General features: G+C 43.2%; 1 protein-coding gene across 1 annotated transcript in view; it reads left to right on the top strand.

Moving 5' to 3' along the window:
- The first annotated feature begins 3727 nt into the window (after positions 1-3727).
- LOC143818309 (otospiralin-like) overlaps positions 3728-27910 on the top strand; it is a 54128-nt gene continuing 29945 nt past the window's right edge. The window contains exon 1 of the mRNA XM_077299659.1: positions 3728-3879. Within this exon, the coding sequence (XP_077155774.1) occupies positions 3819-3879 (61 nt within the window). The 5' untranslated portion in view covers positions 3728-3818. The remainder of the gene's footprint in view (positions 3880-27910) is intronic.

The raw sequence follows: 27910 nt of genomic DNA, 5'->3' as shown, positions 1-27910 counted from the left end.
AGTTCTTTATGGCCCCATAGATGCTCCATATAATGCTCCATGCAGTTATGGCCCCATAGATGCTCCATGTAATGCTCCATGCAGTTATGGCCCCATAGATGCTCCATATAATGCTCCATGCAGTTATGGCCCCGTAGATGCTCCATATAATGCTCCATGCAGTTCTGGCCCCATAGATGCCCCATATAATGCTCCATGCCGTTATGGCTCCATAGATGCCCCATATAATGCTCCATGCAGTTATGGCCCCATAGATGCCCCCTATAATGCTCCTTGCAGTTATGGCCCCATAGATGCCCCATATAATGCTCCATGCAGTTCTTTATGGCCCCATAGGTGCTCCATATAGCACTGTGCCACATGTAATGCTGCTGCTGCACTAAAAAAAAAAAATGACATACTCACCTCGTCGCTGCCCGCTGCTCCTCGTCCTGTCCCGTCTCTCCGCACTGACTGTTCAGGCAGTGGGCGGCGCTCACACAAATACATCATCGCGTCCTCTGACCTGAACAGTCACTGCAGAGGACGTGGAAGACGAGGCGGCGGTGGAACGCGGAAAGGTGAATATGACATACTCACCTGCTCCTGGCGCGGTCCCTGCATGTCCCACGTCTCCGGGAGTGGCAGCTTCTTCCTGTAGTGAGCGGTCACATGGTACCGCTCATTACAGTAATGAATATGCGGCTCCACCCCTATGGGAGTGGAGTCCATATTCATAATTTTAATGAGTGGTACCAGTGACCGCTGAACAGGGGAAGAAGCTGCCGCGCCCGAACACCATGGGACATGCGGGGACCGCGCCAGGACTGCTGGGAGCAGGTGAGTATTTGACAGGTGTCGCTCCCCCTCACCCGCCAACCCCCCCGCCTTCCATAACTCGAGTATAAGCCGAGAGGGGCACTTTCAGCCCATTTGTTTGGGCTGAAAATCTCGGCTTATACTCGAGTATATACGGTAGTTTTCCTCACCTCAGCTGAATGATTTATATCTCTTAGCTAGCTTGATTATATGTGGGGATTCCCTAGCAACCAGGCAACCCCCACATGTACTAATGCTGGCAAACAGATGTAAATCATTCAGCTGCGGCGATGAAAACTAAATCTCCGAGCACTTACAAATACTCGGAGGTCACCCGAGCATGCTCGGGAAATCTCGAGTAACGAGTATATTCGCTCATCACTAATTCAGACCCCTTTAAATTTTTCACTCTGTTTCATTGCAGCCATTTGGTAAATTCAAAAAAGTTCATTTTCTTATTAATGTACATTCTGCACCCCATCTTGACTGAAGAAAAAAATAGAAATGTAGATTTTTTTTTCCATATTTATTAAAAAAGAAAAACTGAAGTATCAGAAGCTCATAAGTATTCAGACCCTTTGCTCAGACACATATTTAAGTTACCGTACATGCTGTCTATTTTCTTGTGATCCTCCTTGAGATGGTTCTACTTCATTGTAGTTCAGCGGTGTTTAATAAAACTGATAGGACTTGATTTGGAAAGGCACACACTTCTCTGTAGAAGAGCTCACAGTGCATGTCAGACCAAATGAGACTCATGAGGTCAAAGGAACTGGCCAAGGAGCTCAGAGACAGAATTGTGGCAAGACACAGATCTGGCCAAGGTTACAAAAGAATTTCTGCAGTACTCAAGGTTCCTAAGAGCACAGTGGCCTCCATAATCCTTAAATGGAAGAAGTTTGGGACCACCAGAAGTCTTCCTAGACCTGGCCGTCCAGCCAAACAGCAATCGTGAAAAAGAGCCTTTTTGAGAGAGGTAAAGAAGAACCCCATAATCTCTGTGGCTGAGCTCCAGAGATGCAGTAGGGACAGGGGAGAAAGTTCCACAAAGTCAAGTATCACTGCAGCCCTCCAAGAGTTAGGCCTTTATGGCAGAGTGGCCCGACGGTAGCCTCTCCTCAGTGCAAGACATAAGAAAGGCCTGCATAGAGTTTGCTAAAAAAAAAACATATGAAGAACTCCCAGACTGAGAAATAAGATTCTATGGTCTGATGAGACGAAGATATATCTTTTTGGTTATAATTCTAAGCTGTATGTGTGGAGAAAATCAGGCACTGCTCATCACCTGCCAAATACAATCCAAACAATGAAACGTTGTGGCAGCATCATGCTATGGGGGTGTTTTTCAGCTGTAGGGACAGAACGACTGGTTACCATTTGAAAGAAACTTGAATGCGGCCAAGTACAGAGATATCCTGGATGAAAACCTCTTCCAGAGTGCTCTGGACCTCAGACATGGCCGAAGGTTCACCTTCCAACAAGACAATGACCCTAAGCACACAGCTAAAATAACAAAGGAGTGACTGCATAACAACTCTGTGACCATTCTTGACTGTCCCAGCCAGAACCGTGGAGAGACCTGAAAATGGCTGTCCACCAACGTTCACCATCCAGCCTCACAGAAGTGGAGAGGATTTGATCCAGGTGTGAAAATGAAACAAAAAAAGTGAAAAATTTAAAGTCTGAATACTTTCCGTACCCACTGTATAATACTCAGAAGAGCATTGGGGGAAAAAAATAAGAACAGAAACTAGCCATTTTTGATATGCCATATCCCCTTCAGACTGACCACATAAATTTGCTGGTGGCTGCAGAGCTGAGTAAACATTTTTTTATATTTCTGCTCTCATTAGCGTTGTTATTGGCTTGTAAAGTGTAGGTTATAGTTTTAGTCCAAGGGGGAGTTACCAGAGATTTTTTTACTGGTTGTGTTTACGATTCTCCCTGTATGATGCTGACCAATCATATGCAGACAGTAATATACAAGGGGAAAAAATAAACACTCCTGTAATGGTAATAGAACAGGCTTTTCCTGTATGAGATATGTAAGGACAGTCTGCTCCCCTCAGTGGACTCACTGCAGACTGATTACAAATGGGAGTAGAGCAGAAATTACCATCACCTTCACCTTACGGCAGTTGGTGTGAGAGGATAGCTAGTACAGCAGTTGGTGTGAGAGGATAGCTAATACAGCAGAGCTGAGCTTTGTCTCTTTACATACACTTCTATCAGCTCTCCTCTCACAGTGCTGTCAGCTCTGCACGATTACCCTTCACCCACACTGATCACAGTGAGATGAATGGAGTTGGTAATCTCTGCTCTTTTCCCAACACTTTGTAATCACACCCAGCTCTGCAGTGAGGAGAGCAGATGGTCTGCCATTACATTTATCCCCCTTGAGAAACCTGCACAAAACTCTTTTGGGGTCATGTTCTTTTTTTCCCTGTATGCAGCTTGTTGATTGGTCCATGTCATACTGGTGAAGAAGTACCCACTCCCAATGAAAACTATCTGCTCACTCCTTGGACTTACATTATAAGCATAAATAATGGCCTACACTTTACGGGCTAATATCTCTGCACAGTAATTGGAAATGAAAGCTACATTTTACTCTGCTCCCCAGTCACTGTTCCATGATGTGGCCTGTTTAACATGATCAAACTGGTGAAAGGGACTTTTTAAATTACAAAGGCAGAACTCACTCTTGCAAAATTACAGTAGACACCCACACAGTTGATATTGAGGCTCTATATGCATGTGCATGTAATGAAAATGTATGTATATAATATGTACATGCTTTTTGCAGTCCGGATTCCTTTGTTGCATTTTAACATGGTTTTGTAAGATGCCTCCTTGACTATACAAATCTCACAAGGCTATGTTACATGGTAAAAACTCAGTAATGTCCCTCCTCAAGGAAGGTGTACATCATTTAGTTTAACTAGACAGTCGTTCGGCGTAGTGCAGTATATAATACAGGACTTGAGTACTTTCTTGTTTCATGAACCCAGACAGGAGCCATGAGTGCTACCAACGTGCTGTTTCTGACTGTCATTTGCCTGATCTACCTGGCTTCATTTAGTAAGTATTTTTTCATTAAATGCACTCAAATTGTTTAAATACTATGTGATTTGTTATTTATTTTACATAAGTTTTCGTTTATTAATTAGAGCTCAAAATATAAGAAGACCACGAGTAGGCTGTAGTGCACTTTTATTTAATGTTCCTTTTCAAGCAGTTGAAATGTGCATCTTTACACACATTTTAGGTGCGTTTTTCTAATGTCAAAATGAAGGTGAGTCTTAGTCCTAGAAAATACTGTATATATAATTTTTATTTGTATTTTATGGCTTTTCTTTTATACGGTTTTTAACAATATGATTCCATTATATATAAAAAGAAAACACTGAAAAGGGAAGCACTTAAAAATGATAATGTTTTAGCTTATTTGGCAACTGTGTTAAAGTGATATTTCGATTCCTGAGGTAATGTCTTGAAGGGTCTGTATGACAGAAAATACCCAAAAGTAACACCATTCTAAAAACTGCACCCCTCAAAGTCCTCAAAACCACATTCAAGAAGTTTATTAACCCTTCAGGTTTTTACTTTTTTCACAAAAACTTAACTTTAGCCCCTTTTTTTTCAAATTTTCACAAGGGTAACAGGAGAAAATGAATCTCCATAATTTGTCATTTTTCCTCAGTATGCAGATACTACATGTGTGGGGGGAAAAACTACTGTTTAGGCGCAGGGCTTGGAAGGGAAGGCGTTTCATTTGACTTTGCGCATTCAAAATTGTATGGAATCATTAGCAGATGCCATAATCTACTTTGGAGAGCCCCTGATGTGCTTAAACGGTAGAAACCTCCCACAAGTGACCCCACTTAGAAAACTAGACCCCTCAAATGTATCTAGATGTGTGATGAGCACCTTTAACCCCCAGATCCTTCACAGAAGTTAATAACGTAGATCCGTGAACATAAGAAATCACTTTTTTTCCCACAAAAAAGTTTTTAGCACTATATTTTTATTTTCACAAGAGTAACAGGAGAAAATGGACCCTAATATTTGTTGTGCCATTTTTCCGGAGAACACATAATACATATGTGGGGGGAAAACTACTGTTTGTGCGCAAAGCAGGGCTCCGAGAAGGAGTGACGTTTTGGAACTCAGACTTTGATGGAATGGTCTGCGTGTGTCATGTCGTATTTGCAGAGCCCCTGATGTACCTAAACAGTGGAAACACACCTGCAACCAGAATGTCCTAGTGTGTCGGATGCCTTCTCTCTTGTAACATCAGCTACTCCATTCGCCTCCTGATGAACTTACACCATGGAAGGGAAATGCGTTGAGGCAGTTTTTTTTTCTTCAAATACCAGATAAGAGATGCTTTATTTTCCATTATGGTGCTATTATAGATATGGTGCAATTGGCTTTTCTGTGGCAAAAGTTGGGTAAAGTGTTTTACATGCCTTATTCTTTCTGTATTTGCCATTTTGATTACTTCATTTGTCTTGGACTGTGATGCCATATTGATATTGTTATGCATGACATTTTGTGGGCATAGTGCAATATATACATGACCAATCTGGGGTTAACTCAGTCTGGGTAAAAAAAAAGTAAAAAGGGCACGGTTATTGCCACTGATCATTTTTTGGCGATCAAGGTTACTATATAATTTGTATTGCTGTTACCTGCATGATGACTTCTGATTTATACAAAGCACTATAGCACTCTGGCTTCCATCTTGACTTGTTTTGGATTGTGATGCCATAGGTATCATTGAAAATTGTTAGGGTACCGTCTCACAGTGGCACTTTGGTCGCTACGACGGCACGATCCGTGACGCTCCAGCGTCGCTCCAATATCGCTCCAGCGTCGTAGACAGCGGTCACACTTCACAATGCACGACGCTGGAGCGATAATTTCATGACGTATTTGCGATGTAGAAGCCGTTGGTTACTGTGCGCACATCGTATACAACCTTTGTTACACGATGCGATCATGCCGCCACAGCGGGACACTTGACGACGAAAGAAAGTTTCAAACGATCTGCTACGACGTACGATTTTCAGCGGGGTCCCTGATCGCAGTAGCGTGTCAGACACAGCGATATCGTATGGATATCGCTGGAACGTCACGGATCGTGCCGTCGTAGCGACCAAAGTGCCACTGTGAGACAGTACCCTTATGCATGACATCTTGTGGGCATAGTGCAATATATAGAATTGCTGTTATCTGCATGATTACTCTTGGTTTACACAAAGCACTATAGCACTTTGTCGACTATCACAATACACCATTGGAACAATTTCTGTAAAACCTGGGTTTTCTTTGGCTATCTTTATCACCGAGAAACCTGAGTTAACTGTGTAAACCCCCCCCCCCCCCCCCCCAACCCTTTTTACACCTTCACCTCACCTTTACATTCAGAGATTTGGTAGGGTGAGCCGACTGAGCGGGGGCTCCATTTGCATATTCATATAAGGTGCCAACCTCCGCGGCAAGGCAGGGACATACAATTGGGGTAAGAGGAGGGTGAATTAGTTTAGTATTACCCCTATCCCCCTGCATACAATATATACATTATATTTTTTGTGCCTCTTATCTGGTGTTTTGAGAATCCTTTTTTTGTCTTATGTTACAATTGGAGTGGTTATTTGTGGTCTCCTAAGGGGGGAAATTATATTGTCTGGTTGGTTCTGAACAATAGATCACCATTTCAAAGACATACCTCCTTTGGTCCACCATATAATATGCCCGATGCACTTCACTCTTCTTAAATCAGCACGGCACACCGGTTGGTTTTTGGTTGGTCATTTATTGTCCTTACATAGGGTAGGGCAATTTAGGTGCATCTAGGGCCAGCCTATATTGAGCGGGGGTGTCACATTGCGCTCAAGAGGGTGCCAACCTCCGCTGCCAGGAAGGGTGCACTAGGGCTTAATAGGGCCTTTTAGGGCGTGTCTGTTACTATCCACTCTTCAGTTTATTGGACCGGCTGGTTGCAGACTTTGTAAAATTTTGTGGTTTTATTTTAAAGAATTTAAATAAAATTTAGTTTTAGGTTATAGTATTTATATCAGACTGGTTTGATTGACTATACCCCACTATCTTTTTCTGTCTAAACAGTGGAATCCCCTCCATGAATGACCCCATTTTGGAAATTGGACCCCTCAATGAATTTATCTAGATGTGTAGTGAGCACCTTAAGCCACAAGTACTTCACAAAATTTTATGATGAACTGTATAAATTAAATTTTCCCACAAAAATGGTTTTAGCCCCATATTTTTTCATTTTCACAAGGATAACAGGAGAAAATGAATCCCAAAATGTGTTGTGCAATTTCTTCTGAGTATGCCGATACTCCATATGTGGTCAAAAACTACTTTTGAGGCACAGTGCAAATGTCAGAAGGGAAGAAGGTACCATATGGTAGTTCAGAGTTTGCTGGAATGGTTGTGCCATGTCACATTGGCAGAGCTCCTGAGGTGCCAGAGCAGCAACAAATCCCCCTCCCATAAGTGACCTCATTTTACAAACTACGCTCCCCATTGAATTAATCTGGGAGTGCATGTTGACACCACATGTGACTAACAGAAATTTATTCCATTGGGCTGTGAAGAATGAATAATTACAACTTACCGCTAAAATGCTGTTTTAGCACCAAGCTTTTTTTTTTATTGGTGAAAATGGACCTCAGTTTGTTGTTCAGTTTCTCCTGAGTGCACAAATACTCTACATGTAATCAGGAAATACTTTACAGGAACAGTGCAAAGCTCAGAAGTTAAAGAGCGCCATATTCTTATAGTTCCGATTTTGGTTTGCGGGTGCCATGACCCTCTGGCGGCAGAGCCCGTGAGGTGCCAGAACAGCAGAACCCTGCCCCCCTTCCCATAAGAGACACCATTTTACAAACTACGCTTCTCAATTAATTAAACTACGGGTGCAGTGATCATATTGACTTCACATAATTTTATACCATTGGGCAGTGAAGATAATATTAAATTTTTTACCACCCAAATTTTATTTTAGACCCAGATTTTACATTTTCAAATGGGGAAATGGGTTAAAATGGCACCAATTTTTGTCCCACAATTTCTGCTGAACGTAGAAATACCCCTTATGTGGTTGTACAGTATTGCTTAGCCACATGGCAAGACTCGAGAGGGATGGTTCGCTATTTTCCTCAAAGAGAACAGATTTTCCTAGCATAGTTTGACGACTCCATATACAGAGCCCCTCAAGTCACCCCGTTTTGGAAATTATGCAACTTTTTTTTTTTTTTTTTTGTTAAATTCGTTTATTAATTGCAAAGTAAATCATACAATACACACATTTGCATTTGTTTCTATCATTATCCATTATAACATACAGTGTGAATAGTTACAATGCATCATCACATCTGGAGTATTATAAGAGTAATAAGCGGTGCATGTCAATCACAAGTATCCTATTGTATAACCTTAACTACGTCAACTACTAAAAGAACGCCGCCAAAAGAAAATTCCGTATAAATTTCACCCTGTAAGCAATGTCCCTAAACCCACAGACCCTACTTCCCACGTGTATGTTAAATTGTTATAGATTATAGAGTATGGTGGGAGGAGTTCCATTTACCCAATATTTTCTCAAATTTTTCTGGACATCCTCTATTCTGATATAATGTCCGTTCATATGGGATAATTGAATTCACTAAATCCACCCAAGCTCTAAGAGATGGGCAAGAACCACCCATCCAGCGCAGCGCCAGTACCTTTCACGCCAGAAACAGTGTCTCTCGCAAAAAAATCCCAGTGTGGTGGTCCCAAGCCTCCGCATCCCACACCCCAAATAAACAGGTCAATGGCTCAAGTGGGACAGGAATCAACAACAAGGATGTCAATAATGTCGTCACCTCTTTCCAATAATGAAAGATAACGGGACATTTCCATATCATATGAATAAAATCCGCATCACTTAAGTGACATCTCAGACAACCTGACGAATGGAGACGACCCATTTTAAAAAGACGAGTCGGGTCAGATAGGATTGATATATAATGTACAACTGAGTCATCCTATTGTTGATTGATGGGGAAACCTTAGTTGGAGATTCCAAAATGTCGTCCCATTCTTCCCCCAGTGTATCTGGAAGAAGCCTCTCCCACCTCCTCTTAATAGAATCTATAGTAGACCCCTCTCCTATGGATAATAGATAGGTGTATAAAGAGGAGATAAGTCCTTGAGGACCTTGTGAATTGAGAATTCCTATCAATGGTAAAGATGAAATGGCTCGACCCGATCGTGACTGATCCTGACTGACACCGATCGTGACTGATGCAGCAAGGTGTCAGCCATAGTGTATAGTTGATAGCTGCGACATTTTCACCTGTCGGGATGGTTGTCACTTATAACTGAGGTCAGTAAAAAGACAATATTGGTGGTCATTAAGGGGTTAAAATGTGACAGAAAACCTAGCATAAGGTGCAAATGCTAAAGCCACTGAAAAAGAGGAGCTTACTCCAGATAAGTGATAAAACAGCAATGATAAATTGTGGCCCTGAGTCTTTTGGCTGTTTGTAGCATTGTAGCATTCAGCAAACCTGTATGAGCAAATCTAAAGATTATTCTGTCGCCGGTAGGAATGCCGAACGTCCTTACATTATGGTTCCCTTCTAAAGCCAGACATAAGCAGGACAGAGACTGTGACGCAGGTATTCAGTGGTGTTGTGATTCCCTGCTCCATGAATAAACAGTATATATAATTCTGGCTTTACACTGAGTATACACTGTGTTCCAAATTATTATGCAAATAATATTTCCTCATATTTTCTCTAAATTACCTATCTGAATTGCAGTCATTGTTATTTTCCAGTCATCTACTATTCTAGTATAATTGCAATGTTTTGGAACAAACTGCCTATGAAAACCGTATCTTTTTAGAAAAAATAAACACTCAAAATGCATGTTCCAAATTATTATGCACAGCAGAGTTTTCAACCTTTTTTTTTATTTTGAACAAAAAAAATGGTCAATTGTGAAGTTATAAGCATTATCAGCTTATTACAAAATGAAATCAAACAGTTTTCAAGTGAAAACTTTATTCTAGGTGATGTTACATTTGCACATAGGACCCCTTGTTCAAAAGAAGCTTCTGAACTCTCTGGTCCATTGAATTTGTCAGTTTTTGGATGGTTTCTGCTTCAATTGTTTTGCATGTGGACAGAATACCCTCCCAGAGCTGTTGCTTAGATGTGAACTGCCTCCCGCCATCATAGACACTCCTTTTGATGATGCTCCAGAGGTTCTCAATGGGGTTGAGGTCAGGGGAAGATGGTGGCCACACCATAAGTTTGTCCTCTTTTATGCCCATAGCAGCCAGAGATGCAGATGTGTTTTTTGCAGCATGAGACAGTGCATTATCATGCATGAAAATGATCTTGCTGCGGAAAGCACGGTTCTTCCTCTTGAACCATGGCAGGAAGTGTTGTTTTAGAAACTCCACATAGATATTGGAGTTCATCTTTACCCCTTCAGGGATCATAAAGGGGCCGAAAATCTCTCTCCCCATGATTACAGCCCAAAACATTACTCCACCTCCTCCTTGTTGGCGCCTTAGCCGTGCTTTCATGGGGTGTTCATCCTCCACTCCATCCATCTGGACCATCGAGCGTTGCACGGCACTCATCGGTGAACAAAACAGTTTGGAAGTCAGTCTTCATGTATCGTTTGGCCCACTGGAGCCGTTTCTGCTTGTTGCAGTGGATAGAGGTGGTCGACAGGATGGCTTACACACAGCTGCAAACCTCTGAAGGACCCTGCATCTTGTTGTTCTGGGGACGTTGGAGGCACCAGCAGCTTCAAAAACTTGTCTGCTGCTATGACAAGGCATTTTTGCAGCTGCTCTTTTAACCTTATGCAATTGCCTGTTGGAAAGAGTCCTCAATTTTTCCTTATCAGCACGCACACGTGTGTGCTGGGAATCCGCTACATACTTCTTGATTGTGCGATGATCACGATGAAGTGTCTTGGCAATGTTGATTGTAGTCATGCCTTGACCTAAATACTCCACAATTTGTTGCTTCTCAGCAGCCGACACATCCTTTTTCTTTCCCATTTTGGCAAAAAATGTAGGCTGCTTAATAATGTGGAACAGCCTTCTTAAGTAGTCTTGCCTTTATTTGGACACACCTGCCAAACTAATTTGCACAGGTATCTGCAATTGCTTTCAGTGATATAAAGAGCCCTGACACACATCACCATCAATGAGTTTAAATGACAAACAAAAAAATTCTAACCTTATCACTCCTAAACTCTATGTGCATAATAATTTGGAACACAGTGTAGAGGCCCAGTGTGACAACATACATGTGTCGGCAGTTTAACTATTTAATGGCCAAGGAAGTTTTTATACTTTTGTTTTTTCCTTCCCTTTTTCCAAGAGCCATAACTATATTTTTCTGTTGACCACTATATGAGGTTTTGATTTTTTTTTTACTTTTTCAGCAACTGGAAAATGACAATTCTGGAGTTCTAAATATGACAATACCAAAACATTAATTTGTCTTTTATTTTATAAAAAAAAATTTTAATTTATTGTATTTTTAGACCTTTGAACCTGCAGTTCTTTGATGGCTTATACTAAATACTGCAATAGAACAGTATTGCAAAATAGCAAAATCACTGTCTTCTTATGAAGCTCAGGCTGTGGCTGAGCTTCGCAATAGGACAAACACTAGCTATGGTTTGGACTCATAAGGCTGGTAACGATCTGCAGTCAAGATGCTGGCGATGGCACCATTTAAATGCTGCTCTCGGAGCTTGACAGCAGCATTTAGATGGTTAAACTGTAGAGATTGTAGCAAGCTCTGGTTGATGCAGATACCAGCAATATAGCAGAGCCAGCATCTGACCGGTATGGAGCAGGCTTAGCTCCTGAGCCACGTTTAAATTTTGCTTACGGACCTCAGACAAAAATGTAACTCATAGATAACTACGCACATATTATTTTTTACAAATGTCTAATATTGGCCTAACCCCAAGTTTATTAAGCTTTAGGAATATGAATCTGTTTTGTTAGGAAAAAAAATTAATTGAATCGGTTTAATCTGATTGGGTACAAATGAAAATGACGACTACTTCACTGAAGAGGCAACGCAAGGCCACCCCAAATGGGGTATGATATTCCAGGTGCTGTCCAAAGACAATTACCCTTATTGACTGATTCATCTCTAAATGTACTAGTGTACTACTGCCCAAAACAAACTACATGATGATGGTATGAGGGTCCTGCAGGGGACCCATGGTCACAGTCCTTCACTGTGCAGCTTAATCTCCGCCGGCAGTTCTAGAAGTAGCTCTCATCCTAGACAAAAGTAGGTTAATTCTGAGCACACGTGATAGATGTAAAAGAGGCTGGAAAACTATGATGAAAGTTGTGCTGTCTGCAACATCATCCAGCATTGTTGGTTTGGTGGTGGATCAACGATGGTCTGGTGTGGCGTATTCTTGGAGGGTCTCGCCATCCCCCATGTGATTGGCAACGGTATACTGCCTGCTGTTAGATACCAGGATGTAATCATTAGGCCGGGGTCACACTTGCGTGTGCAATGCAAGAAACTCGCGCGAGTCTCTCGCATCAATGCTGCCGGAACTCGGGACCGGAGCATGTGGCTGCATAGAAATACATGACCCCAGCCTTAGAGCCACTATCAGACCTCACGCTGGTGCAATAGGCCTTGGGTTATTCCAGGTGCATTTCATTTTTTCAACGGGTAATAGGAGAAAATGGACCCTAAAATTTGTTAAGCAATATCTCCCAAACACACTGATTCCCTAAATGTGGTCACATGGCATAAATTGGAATAGAAAAACCGCTATATGTCATTGGAATGCAATTTTTCTGAAATAGATTGTAGACTACATATCACATTTGCAAAGCTCCTGAGGTGCCAACATAGCAGAAACCCCTCCTTTTACCAGTGACCCTATTTTGGAAACTACACTCCTCAATAATTTTATCTGGTTGTATAGTTAGCATTCGGAACCCACAAAGGATTCACTAAATTTTATTGGACCATGAAAACAATTGTTTTTGTAACCAAAATGTTGCTTTAGCCCTAAATTTTTAAGTGTCACAAAGGATAACAGGAAAAGATACCCTAATTTGTAATACAATAGCTACAGAGTGCGGCAATACACCATATAGCGTGGAACCTCAGAGGAGAAGGAGTGCAGTTCTTTCTGGAATAGTCTGTTGGTGCTATGGCATAGTAGCAGAGCCCCTGAAGTGCCAAAACAGCAGAACAACCAATGTCCCCTACAAAAGTCACCCAATTGTAGAAACTGAAATCCTAAATGAGTTAATCTAGGGGTATGGTTCATATTTAGTCACCATTGGTGTTCACAGCATTTTATGCCACTGGGCCATAAAGATGGTCTTTCTCATATATAGTAAAAGAGAAATTGTACCCATAATTTGTTACACAACTTGGTCCCGATACAGCAATACCCTGTATGTGGTTGTATTGTACTGTTTGTGGACATCACATGGCTTTAAAGGGAAGGTGTGCTATTTGACACAGAGCGCAGATTCTGCTGCAATAGTTTGCTGGCTCCATTTGCAAATCTAAGGTGCTGTAACACCTGAACCCATACCACCACCACCACCCCACTCCCAGAAGTGACCCCATTTTGGAAAATACATCCCATGAGGAATTGATCTATGGGTGTAGTAACTGTTTTGACAAAACAGGTGTTTTCTAGAAATAAGCACTTTTTTTTTCTAGAAATTAGTGGATGTTATAGAGTAAAAATTGCAAATGTGACGGTGGACACATTATATTTTGACCAGCTTGTGCTTCTGGAGACACACACCCTGTAAATTAAGTGAGCTATACCTGCCACAGCAATGCCCATTATGTGATACAGCCCACAGCCGTGTATCTAGTGGCCATCATGCGTGAAAAAGCCCACAGCCGGGTATCTAATGCCCATCATGCGTGATATAGGCCAGAGCCAGTCGTGTATCACAAAATCATAAAAGGAGGGAAGGAGTGATCTCAACACACGTGATCAGACCCGCCCTAGCACCATACTAGGTTTACATGGCAAATTTCAGCAGCTGCTCCCCCTAGTGTTTAAAAGTGTAAAGTAATAAAACTTATGAAGTTATTTTTCAGATTTTACTCCGTTAAAAATTAATATTTTTTAAATAAATTAAAATATTAACAATTTACATTTTTTTTTCAAATTTTTTGCACACATGTAAAATAACAAAAGCCACCATCTCCTGCCTTCTCTTTGACGCTGCTCGAGCACCAGTGTTTTGTCTGAAGCGGTGACTTAGCATTAATATTACACATCACTCAACAACTCTGCCGATTGTAGATGGAAAACCCCTTTTAAACCTATTTTTGTCTTAAAAAGGTAGAATTGCATTAAACATCTGGCATGGCTGCCATCTTGGTCTTTTTCTGTCTGTATATTGCAATACACCAGTATTGTAGTGTATAGAACAATCGTGTCTGCAGGTACCAAATCCCCTAAGAGGTTTAAATATAACGTAAAAAATGGGTAAAACAAGTAGAAATACACTGGCGCTCTGCTGAGATAAGTGTGTGTGGGGGGGAGAGATAAAGGAACCAAGTACAGCTGCTGGTGATGGACAGGGTCTGTGCAGCACCCCGTGTATGGGAGTGATAGTAAATCGATAGTAGGTGATCACCTGCGCTGTAAGGTGCACCTAAAGTTGAGCTCTAGAGTTGTGTATGGGGGCAACACGTCCACTAAAAACCTAAAAGAATGTAATTACGCACTTACTGAATGCTGTAGTGAATGTAGTCTCCAGGTGCAAATGTGTGGGTCCTCCCAAAATAGTGTGGCCGGCTCCGTGCTGCAGAAGAAAGAGGCCGGGGGATGGCGGTAGCGCTCAAATCCCCACACAGCAGCTCAGGCAATCGGATGCCGGGGACAGATAGATACCACCAACTTCTAGCGTGCCCCGACCGGAAGAAACGCCGAAGCAGTGGCGGAGTGTGAGGTGGGCGTGGTGGAGTGTGACGTCACACGGCTAATGGGCGGGCGCGTATAGGGTTTGTCCAATCCAACGCGTTTCGAAGGATGCGATCCTTCTTACATTCTTTTAGGTTTTTAGTGGACGTGTTGCCCCCATACACAACTCTAGAGCTCAACTTTAGGTGCACCTTACAGCACAGGTGATCACCTACTATCGATTCACTATCATAACGTAAAAAATAAAGTTTTTAAAAATATTAAAACAATAGGAAGATTCGCATCACCTACTTTTTTCCATTGTTAAACTGAAGGGAAAAAATGAAATAAAAAGCAATGAAAGTCTACCCAGAAATGGTATCAATAAAAATGTCAGCTTACCATGCAAAAAGCAAGCCCTCAGTCAGAGAATTGGGATGAGCAAGTAAACTTGAGTGGAAAGGAATTTTGCAAAAAAGGTGAATTATTTATTTATTTATTTTTAATTTTTGTAATTTTTTCCCGCCGCGATTCAACAAAATTGCCATTTTTCAGAACCGTAAAAGGCCATCAAAGTGTAATGAAAAAAATATAGTTAAGCACACGTTGAGTATGTATTCAGTCAGTATTTTGCATCAAAATTTGTAAGCCAAAATCAGGAGTGGGTGATAAATACAGAAGTGGTGACGCGTTTCAGTTATACTTTTCCTCACTGTCCCTCTCCTGGTTTTGGCTTACAAATACTGAGGTAAAAAAGCTCACCAAATACTCGCTGCATGTGGCCCTTTACTCACCTTATCTTTCCAGTCTATCCACTCCTCACAGTCACCTATCCGATCTTTAGACCGCTGCCGCTCACAATGAATTCCCTGGGCCTCCCGTGATGGGCTGGGGATTCCAGATTTGACTAGGCCTGGTAGGGTTTGGCACAGTCATGGTACATGCCATAACCTTTGTCATGTGTTTGCACAGAATGATCCCAGGTCTCTTCAAACTGTAATTTAACACACGCAGCAGCAATCTGAAGATGTGTCAAGGACTGGACAGGTGACTGCGAGGAGCTGAGGGGTCAGAGAGGTGAGTGGTGAGAGATTATTTTTTTTCCACACATTAGGTAGATTCACCTTACAGCAGGACACTGATCCTAAATAAACTGCCAGAGCTACACTGGAATGGTTTAGATCAAAGCACCTTCATGTGTGGGAATGTCACAGTCCAGGCCAAAATCCCATTGAAAATCTGTGGCAAGGCTTGAAAATTGCTGTTCAGAGACGCCTCCATCCAATCTCACTGAGCTAGGACTGGTTTGCAAAGAAGAATAGATAAAGAATGGATAAATAATGTACAAAGCTGCTAGAAACATACCCCAAAAGACTCACAGCAGTAATTGCAGCCAAAGGTGGTCTTACAAAGTATTAAATACCATGTATCATTCCTTCACAAATACTTGCTACTTTGTGTTATTATATCAGATAAAATCTCAATAAAATACATTTAAGTCTGGGGGTAATGTGAAAACATGTGGAAAGTTCATGGGGGGGTGATGACTTTTTCAAGGCACTGTATATACTACACTACACCAAAGACTCCAGACATGTGACTTCAGGTAACATGTTAGTTGCTCGTCCCTATAAAGTGCATTCTTCTGCTTCCATAGGTTACTGGCTTGACGTTGCATGGCTCATACTTATTTATGATCTATGAGTCGCTGGTCTAAGGGTTTACAATGACAAGAAGTTTGTCTGATGTATGAAAACAGATTTGCCCTAGAAACAAAGACTGGTAATGGATGTGAGTCACATCTTGACGATCTATAAACAAGCCTTTATTGCTTGGAAATATCTTCACATAGAAATTCTTTCTAGAGGAAGTGTGAAACTTAATTAAAGATACTTCTGCTCATACTGCAAGGAATTCAGAGCGTGCGGGATGTGAAGGTCAGAGGAATACAGGCAGGCCATGTCCTTGAAGATCATCTGCAGATGTTAGCCTTGTGCCAAGGTTACACGTTTCCTTCCTCCGTTGTGTGATTTAGGTGTGAAGCACCATCATTTAAGAGTTGTTTGGCACAACTCAGGGGAGAGCTAAATTATTGCTCTGATAAAGGGAGGCTTTCATTTACCAGAACTCATTAACTCTGCGTTAATTAAACTATCCCTCTCCTGCTGGTACAGCTGACAAGATGGCCCATTGATGAGACGCAGTCCATCAACAATGAACATGCATAGACACGGAGCTTTCCTCTGAGGACAGGGATACATACGAGTCACACATTGACAGCTAACCTTCATCCACAAACATTACACTCGTTAAATTGAGGGATGTCTCACAGTGCCGTAGGAGGAATGGCTGGACGATTTATCAAGAATGCTTATTCTTATGGTTTAAAGGAGATGTCCAGTCCAAAAAGCAAAGTCTGCAGTAATACTGTGTGACTGCTGACTGCCGAATTGTGACATTGTGGGCTAAACATATTTTCATGATTCCCCTGTATCTGAGGTCGCATGACTGCATGTATGAGAGCTGCGTACTTGCGATCATGTGCCAACCAGACTTTCCTTTGCTTCTCAATTTTCGAGAAGATAGACTATTTCGAAAGTGACCACGAGTATACAAATCGCATAGATGCGATCAGGTGACCACCCATCTGTACCCTGTAACAATTTGGCAGTCTGCAGTCACATAAAATGACTACAGACTTTTCTTTTTAGACCGGACAACTCGATAAAAGCCATCTTTCAGGTCTTTCACATTTGTAATGGTCTCATATTTGTAATCTTAAAGGGAATCTGTCACCGAGTAAGGCTGGTTTCACACATCAGTCCTTGCACTGGTTGCCCATCCACTAAAGAGTCCAATATAAACTTATCACTCTCGCCCACAAAGCGCTCCACAGTCTGGCACCACCCTACATCTCCTCCCTTGTCTCAGACTACCACCCTACCCGTGCCCTCCATTTCAGTAATGACAAGACTAACATCATCAACTAGATGGGCATTTCCTGAAGGAAATACATGGTGCTTGAACAGCGCTGCCAGCTTTACAGCAGCACTTTTCACACACGGGACTGGGGGGCCACTTACTTTTCCACACCCGGGACCAGGGGAGCACTTACTTTCCACACCCGGGACAGGGGCGCACTTACTTTTGCACACCCGGGACCGGGGCGCACTTACTTTTGCACACGGGGCCAGGGGCGCACTTACTTTTGCACACGGGGCCGGGGGCGCACTTTTGCACACGGGGCCGGGGGCGCACTAACTTTTGCACACGGGGCCGGGGGCGCACTTACTTTTGCACACGGGGCCGGGGGCGCACTTTTGCACACGGGGCTGGGGGCGCACTTACTTTTGCACACGGGGCCGGGGGCGCACTTACTTTTGCACACGGGGCCGGGGGCGCACTTACTTTTGCACACGGGGCCAGGGGCGCACTCACTTTTGCACACGGGGTCGGTGGTGCACTCACTTTTGCACACGGGGCCGGGGGCGCACTTACTTTTGCACACGGGGCCGGGGGCGCACTTACTTTTGCACACCCGGGACCGGGGCGCACTTACTTTTGCACACGGGGCCAGGGGCGCACTTACTTTTGCACACGGGGCCGGGGGCGCACTTACTTTTGCACACGGGGCCGGGGGCGCACTTACTTTTGCACACGGGGCCGGGGGCGCACTTACTTTTGCACACGGGGCCGGGGGCGCACTTACTTTTGCACACGGGGCCGGGGGCGCACTTACTTTTGCACACGGGGCCGGGGGCGCACTTACTTTTGCACACGGGGCCGGGGGCGCACTTACTTTTGCACACGGGGCCGGGGGCGCACTTACTTTTGCACACGGGGCCGGGGGCGCACTCACTTTTGCACACGGGGCCGGGGGCGCACTTACTTTTGCACACGGGGCCGGGGGCGCACTTACTTTTGCACACGGGGCCGGGGGCGCACTTACTTTTGCACACGGGGCTGGGGGCGCACTTACTTTTGCACACGGGGCCGGGGGCGCACTTACTTTTGCACACGGGGCCGGGGGCGCACTCACTTTTGCACACGGGGCCGGTGGCGCACTCACTTTTGCACACGGGGCCGGGGGCGCACTCACTTTTGCACACGGGGCCGGGGGCGCACTCACTTTTGCACACGGGGCCGGGGGCGCACTTACTTTTGCACACGGGGCCGGGGGCGCACTTACTTTTGCACACGGGGCCGGGGGCGCACTTACTTTTGCACACGGGGCCGGGGGCGCACTTACTTTTGCACACGGGGTCGGAGGCGCACTTACTTTTGCACACGGGACGAGAGGGTGTCATAGTCACTTTATTCTGATGTTTGACTCTGATAAATGATCATGTCCTAAAATGGACACCGTACATTTGCATAGCTGCCATCTTTGGAAGGTCAAGTTGGGGGTAATGGAAAGTTCGCCATTATTTCCTATGGGAATTTTTTTTTTTTTAAATGCGATTTTTAAAAAAACTACATATCGGATCGACTATAAAAGTCATAGCACACCTGTCCCCACCGAGGCCTTCGAAACGCCGCCTGAACGGGGTCACTGCGCCGAGCGGTTCGGGCCGCATTAATTGCGGAAAACGCGGAGAAGAATAATAACTAGATGGGCATTTCCTGAAGGAAATACATGGTGCTTGAACAGCGCTGCCAGCTGCCAATGAACCTCAGGAGCAAGTCTAGCATGCAGGGCCCTGCCCCTGGGTATCCAATTTGGCCCCTTGGTAGCCACTTTGATGTGCGGGGCCCCTTGTTAGCAACTTTGGCCCCTTGGTAGCCATTTTGGCATGCAGGAATCCTTGGTAGCCACTTTGGCCACATCCTCTTATATACAGACATCACTCCTATATACAGACACCACTCCTATATACAGACACAACTCCTACATACAGACATCCCTCTATGTACAGACACCAATACCATATACAGAGATCCCTCTATATACAGATACCACTCCTATATAAAGACATACCCCTATATACAGACAGCACTACAATATACAGACATCCCCCTATATAGAGACACCACTCCTATATTCAGACATCCCCCTATATAGAGACACCACTCCTATATACAGACATCCCCCTATATACAGACACCACTCCTATAAACAGACATCCCTCTATATACAGACACCACTCCTATATACAGACATCTCTCCTATATACAAACATCCCCCTATATACAGATATCTCTCCTATATACAGACATCCCCCTATATACAGACATCTCTCCTATATACGGACATTCCTCTATATACAGACACAACTCCTATATAAAGACATCCCTCTATATACAGACACCACTCCTATATACAGACATCCCTCTATATACAGACACCACTCCTATATACAGACATCCCCCTATATACAGACACCACTCCTATATACAGACATCCCTCTATATACAGACACCACTCCTATATACAGACATCCCTCTATATACAGACATCTCTACTATATAAAGACATCCCCCTATATACAGACATTTCTCTATATACAGACACCACTCCTATATACAGACATCCCTCTATATACAGACACAACTCCTATATACAGACATCCCTCTATATACAGACACCACTCCTATATACGGACATTCCTCTATATACAGACACCACTCCTATATACAGACATCCCCCTATATACAGACACCACTCCTATATACAGACATCCCTCTATATACAGACACCACTCCTATATACAGACATCCCCCTATATACAGGCACCACTCCTATATACAGACATCCCTCTATATACAGACACCACTCCTATATACAGACATCCCTCTATATACAGACATCTCTCCTATATAAAGACATCCCCCTATATACAGACATTTCTCTATATACAGACACCACTCCTATATACAGACATCCCTCTATATACAGACATCTCTCCTATATACAGACATCCCTCTATATACAGACACCACTCCTATATAAAGACATCCCTCTATATACAGACATCTCTCCTATATACAGACATCTCTCCTATATACAGACATCCCTCTATATACAGACACCACTCCTATATTCAGACATCCCTCTATATACAGACATCTCTCCTATATACAGACATCCCTTTATAAACAGACATATCTCCTATATTCAGACATCCCCCTATATAGAGAAACCACTCCTATATACAGACATCCCTCTGTATACAGACACAACTCCTATATATAGACATCCCTCTATATACAGACACCACCCCTATATACAGACATCCCTCTATATACAGACACCACTCCTATATACAGACATCCCTCTATATACAGACACCACTCCTATATACAGACATCCCTCTACATACAGACATCCCTCCTATATACAGACATCCCTCTATATACAGACACCACTCCTATATACAGACATCCCCCTATATACAGACGGCACTCCTATATACAGACATCCCTCTATATACAGACACCACTCCTATATACAGACATCCCTCTATATACAGACACCACTCCTATATACAGATATCCCCCTATATACAGACACCACTCCTATATACAGACATCCCCCTATATACAGACACCACTCCTATATACAGACATCCCCCTGTATACAGACACCACTCCTATATACAGACATCCCTCTATATACAGACAACACTCCTATATACAGACATCCCTCTATATACAGACACCACTCCTATATACAGACATCCCCCTATATACAGACACCACTCCTATATACAGACACCACTCCTATATACAGACATCCCTCTGTATACAGACACCACTCCTATATACAGACATCCCTCTATATACAGACACCACTCCTATATACAGACATCCCTCTATATACAGACACCACTCCTATATACAGACATCCCTCTACATACAGACATCTCTCCTATATACAGACATCCCTCTATATACAGACACCACTCCTATATACAGACATCACTCTATATACAGACATCTCTCCTATATACAGACATCCCTCTATATACAGACACCACTTTAATATACAGACATCCCCCTATATACAGACACCACTCCTATATACAGACATCCCTCTATATACAGACACCACTCCTATATACAGACATCCCTCTATATACAGACACCACTCCTATATACAGATATCCCCCTATATACAGACACCACTCCAATATACAGACATCCCTCTGTATACAGACACAACTCCTATATACAGACATCCCTCTATATACAGACACCACTCCTATATACAGACATCCCTCTACATACAGACACCACTCCTATATACAGACATCCCTCTACATACAGACATCTCTCCTATATACAGACATCCCTCTATATACAGACACCACTCCTATATACAGACATCACTCTATATACAGACATCTCTCCTATATACAGACATCCCTCTATATACAGACACCACTCCTATATACAGACATCCCCCTATATACAGACACCACTAATATATACAGACATCCCTCTATATACAGACACCACTCCTATATACAGACATTCCTCTATATACAGACACCACTCCTATATACATATATCCCCCTATATACAGACACCACTCCTATATACAGACATCCCCCTATAAACAGACACCACTCCTATATACAGACATCCCCCTGTATACAGACACCACTCCTATATACAGACATCCCTCTATATAGACACCACTCCTATATACAGACATCCCTCTATATACAGACACCACTCCTATATACAGACATCCCCCTATATACAGACACCACTCCTATATACAGACATCCCTCTGTATACAGACACCACTCCTATATACAGACATCCCTCTATATACAGACACCACTCCTATATACAGACATCCCTCTATATACAGACACCACTCCTATATACAGACATCCCTGTATATACAGACATCTCTCCTATATAGAGACATCCCTGTATATACAGACACCACTCCTATATACAGACATCCCCCTATATACAGACACCACTCCTATATACAGACATCCCCCTATATACAGACACCACTCCTATTTACAGACATCCCTCTGTATACAGACACCACTCCTATATACAGACATCCCTCTATATACAGACACCACTCCTATATACAGACATCCCTCTATATACAGACACCACTCCTATATACAGACATCCCCCTATATACAGACATCCCCTATATACAGACATCCCTCTATATACAGACACCACTCCTATATACAGACATCCCTCTGTATACAGACACCACTCCTATATACATCCCTCTATATACAGACACCACTCTTATATACAGACATCCCTCTATATACAGACACCACTCCTATATACAGACATCCCCCTATATACAGACACCACTCCTATATACAGACATCCCTCTGTATACAGACACCACTCCTATAAACAGACATCCCTCTACATACAGACATCTCTCCTATATACAGACATCCCTCTATATACAGACACCACTCCTATATACAGACATCACTCTATATACAGACATCTCTCCTATATACAGACATCCCTCTATATACAGACACCACTCCTATATACAGACATCCCCCTATATACAGACACCACTCCTATATACAGACATCCCTCTATATACAGACACCACTCCTATATACAGACATCCCTCTATATACAGACACCACTCCTATATACAGACATCCCTCTACATACAGACATCTCTCCTATATACAGACATCCCTCTATATACAGACACCACTCCTATATACAGACATCACTCTATATACAGATATCTCTCCTATATAAAGACATCCCTCTATATACAGACACCACTCCTATATACAGACATCCCTCTATATACAGACACCACTCCTATATACAGACATCCCTCTATATACAGACACCACTCCTATATACAGACATCCCTCTATTTACAGACACCACTCCTATATACAGATATCCCCCTGTATACAGACACCACTCCAATATACAGACATCCCTCTGTATACAGACACAACTCCTATATACAGACATCCCTCTATATACAGACACCACTCCTATATACAGACATCCCTCTATATACAGACACCACTCCTATATACAGACATCCCTCTACATACAGACATCTCTCCTATATACAGACATCACTCTATATACAGACACCACTCCTATATACAGACATCCCTCTATATACAGACATATCTCCTATATACAGACATCCCTCTATATACAGACACCACTCCTATATACAGACATCCCTCTATATACAGACACCACTCTTATATACAGACATCCCTCTATATACAGACACCACTCCTATATACATATATCCCCCTATATACAGACACCACTCCTATATACAGACATCCCCCTATAAACAGACACCACTCCTATATACAGACATCCCCCTGTATACAGACACCACTCCTATATACAGACATCCCTCTATATAGACACCACTCCTATATACAGACATCCCTCTATATACAGACACCACTCCTATATACAGACATCCCCCTATATACAGACACCACTCCTATATACAGACACCACTCCTATATACAGACATCCCTCTGTATACAGACACCACTCCTATATACAGACATCCCTCTATATACAGACACCACTCCTATATACAGACATCCCTCTATATACAGACACCACTCCTATATACAGACATCCCTGTATATACAGACATCTCTCCTATATAGAGACATCCCTGTATATACAGACACCACTCCTATATACAGACATCCCCCTATATACAGACACCACTCCTATATACAGACATCCCCCTATATACAGACACCACTCCTATATATACAGACATCCCTCTGTATACAGACACCACTCCTATATATACAGACATCCCTCTGTATACAGACACCACTCCTATATACAGACATCCCTCTATATACAGACACCACTCCTATATACAGACATCCCCCTATATACAGACACCACTCCTATATACAGACATCCCCCTATATACAGACACCACTCCTATATATACAGACATCCCTCTGTATACAGACACCACTCCTATATATACAGACATCCCTCTGTATACAGACACCACTCCTATATACAGACATCCCTCTGTATACAGACACCACTCCTATATACAGACATCCCTCTATATACAGACACCACTCCTATATACAGACATCCCCCTATATACAGAAATCCCCCTATATACAGACATCCCCCTATATACAGACACCACTCCTATATACAGACATCCCTCTGTATACAGACATCCCTCTGTATACAGACACCACTCCTATATACATCCCTCTATATACAGACACCACTCCTTTATACAGACATCCCTCTATATACAGACACCACTCCTATATACAGACATCCCCCTATATACAGACACCACTCCTATATACAGACATCCCTCTGTATACAGACACCACTCCTATATACAGACATCCCTCTATATACAGACACCACTCCTATATACAGACATCCCTCTATATACAGACACCACTCCTATATACAGACATCCCTGTATATACAGACATCTCTCCTATATACAGACATCCCTCTATATACAGACACCACTCCTATATACAGACATCCCCCTATATACAGACACCACTCCTATACACAGACATCCCCCTATATACAGACACCACTCCTATATACAGACATCCCTCTATATACAGACACCACTCCTATATACAGACATCCCTCTGTATACAGACACCACTCCTATATACAGACATCCCTCTGTATACAGACACCACTCCTATATACAGACATCCCTCTATGTACATACACCACTCCTATATACAGACATCCCTCTATATACAGACACCACTCCTATATACAGACATCCCTGTATATACAGACATCTCTCCTATATACAGACATCCCTCTATATACAGACACCACTCATATATACAGACATCCCCCTATATACAGACACCACTCCTACATACAGACATCCCTCTGTATACAGACACCACTCCTATATACAGACATCCCTTTGTATACAGACACCACTCCTATATACAGACATCCCCCTATATACAGACACCACTCCTATATACAGACATCCCTCTGTATACAGACACCACTCCTATATACAGACATCCCTCTATATACAGACACCACTCCTATATACAGACATCCCTCTGTATACAGACACCACTCCTATATACAGATATCCCCCTATATACAGACTCCTATATACAGGTCAGTGTTGTGGGTCACTTACTTTTCACACACGGGGCCGGGGGGGCACTTACTTTTCACACACAGGTCCGGGGGGGGCACTTACTTTTCACACACGGGGCCGTGGGGGCACTTACTTTTCACACATGGGGCCGGGGGGGCACTTACTTTTCACACACGGGGCCGGGGGGGCACTTACTTTTCACACATGGGGCCGGGGGGGCACTTACTTTTCACACACAGGGCCGGGGGGGGGGGCACTTACTTTTCACACACGGGGCCGGGGGGGCACTTACTCTTCACACACGGGGCCGGGGGGGCACTTACTTTTCACACACGGGGCCGGGGGGGCACTTACTTTTCACACACGGGTCCGGAGGGGCACTTACTTTTCACACACGGGGCCGGGGGGCACTTACTTTTCACACACAGGGTCGGGGGGGCACTTACTTTTCACACACGGGGCCGGGGGGGCACTTACTTTTCACACACGGGACCGGGGGGCACTTACTTTTCACACACAGGGTCGGGGGGGCACTTACTTTTCACACACGGGGCCGGGGGGCACTTACTTTTCACACATGGGGCCGGGGGGCACTTACTTTTCAAACACGGTGCCGGGGGGGCACTTACTTTTCACACACGGGACGAGAGGGTGTCATAGTCACTTTATTTTGATGTTTGACTTTGATAAATGATCATGTCCTAAAATGGACACCGTACATTTGCATAGCTGCCATCTTTGGAAGGTCAAGTTGGGGGTAATGGAAAGTTCGCCATTATTTCCTATGGGAATTTTTTTTTAAAAAAATGCGATTTTAAAAAACTACATATCGGATCGACTATAAAAGTCATAGCACACCTGTCCCCACCGAGGTCTTTGAAACGCCGCCTGAACGGGGTCTCTGCGCCGAGCGGTTCGGGCCGCATTAATTGCAGAAAACGCGGAGAAGAATAATAAGAAAATATAAGAAATCCGATAACAATTTGTTGCTTGAACCTAGGAGGTTCAAGCACCATAATAATCCGAACCTCCCACACTGTCTCCAAGACTTCTCGCATGCTGCGCCAGTTCTCTGGAATTCGCTGCCCCAGACAATTTGGGTACGGTAATTCCCAATACCCACAGTTTTAAGCGTGGCATTTGTTTAGACTGGTCACCTCACCTCATTTAACTATTCCTGTTTTGCCGGTACAAAATATTCCTCCAAATGTGTCCCCTCTTAGCATCTGTTCACACACCCTCCACTTCTTAGCCCCCTGTGTCTGTACTTGTACATATACTGGCTGATGGCGGTTCTTGCAGCGTTATATGAATACCCTATTCGTTATATTGATGGCTGGACTGTACAATACAATACAATACAAGTACTAAGTTTTTACCATTCAGCTTTTGTGTCTCCCCTATTTCCTCATTGATTGTAAGCTTGCGAGCAAGACCCTCACTGCCCTTGGTATGTTTTGAGTTGTGTGTTATTCTATAATGTCTTTATTATCTGTACAAGTCCCCTCTAAAATGTAAAGTGGTGCAGAATATGTTGGCGCTCTAGACATAAATATAAAAATATTATTTTCAGTGTATCATGGTCCGTGTATAAACCATGATATACAGACCCGCTGTGAGTTTCCTGACCCCATGTCAATAGCCTCATAGGCATATATGGGGTTGTTGAGTTTCAGTCAGGAGACCCACGGCCTTTCTGCACATTTCTGTCAGTACTCAGACTGCGGTATATGAATGTGTTATATCAGCCTTATGCTTCTGAATATGAGGGAAACAAAATAAGGGCAGTAACCCTCATTCCAAACCAATATCGCACTTACTGAGTTTATTGGTGTAGTTTTGATAATAGTACTGTTTTATTTGCTGCAGCTCTGCTAGTTCTCTCAATGATGTACTCTAACCCCTCTTACACCATTGGTTGACAGCTCTCTGTCTACACTGTGCATAGGCATAAATATGCCAATCAGTGGTGGAGGAGGGGATCGCTAGAGGTCACGACTATTACCGTATATACTCGAGTATAAGCCGACCTGT

This window comes from Ranitomeya variabilis, chromosome 3 (assembly GCF_051348905.1).
Source record: "Ranitomeya variabilis isolate aRanVar5 chromosome 3, aRanVar5.hap1, whole genome shotgun sequence".
In the NCBI taxonomy this organism is placed as follows: Eukaryota; Metazoa; Chordata; class Amphibia; order Anura; family Dendrobatidae; genus Ranitomeya; species Ranitomeya variabilis.
The sequence above is the reverse complement of the archived record's forward strand: the minus strand, read 5'-3'. Positions and strand labels throughout refer to the sequence as shown.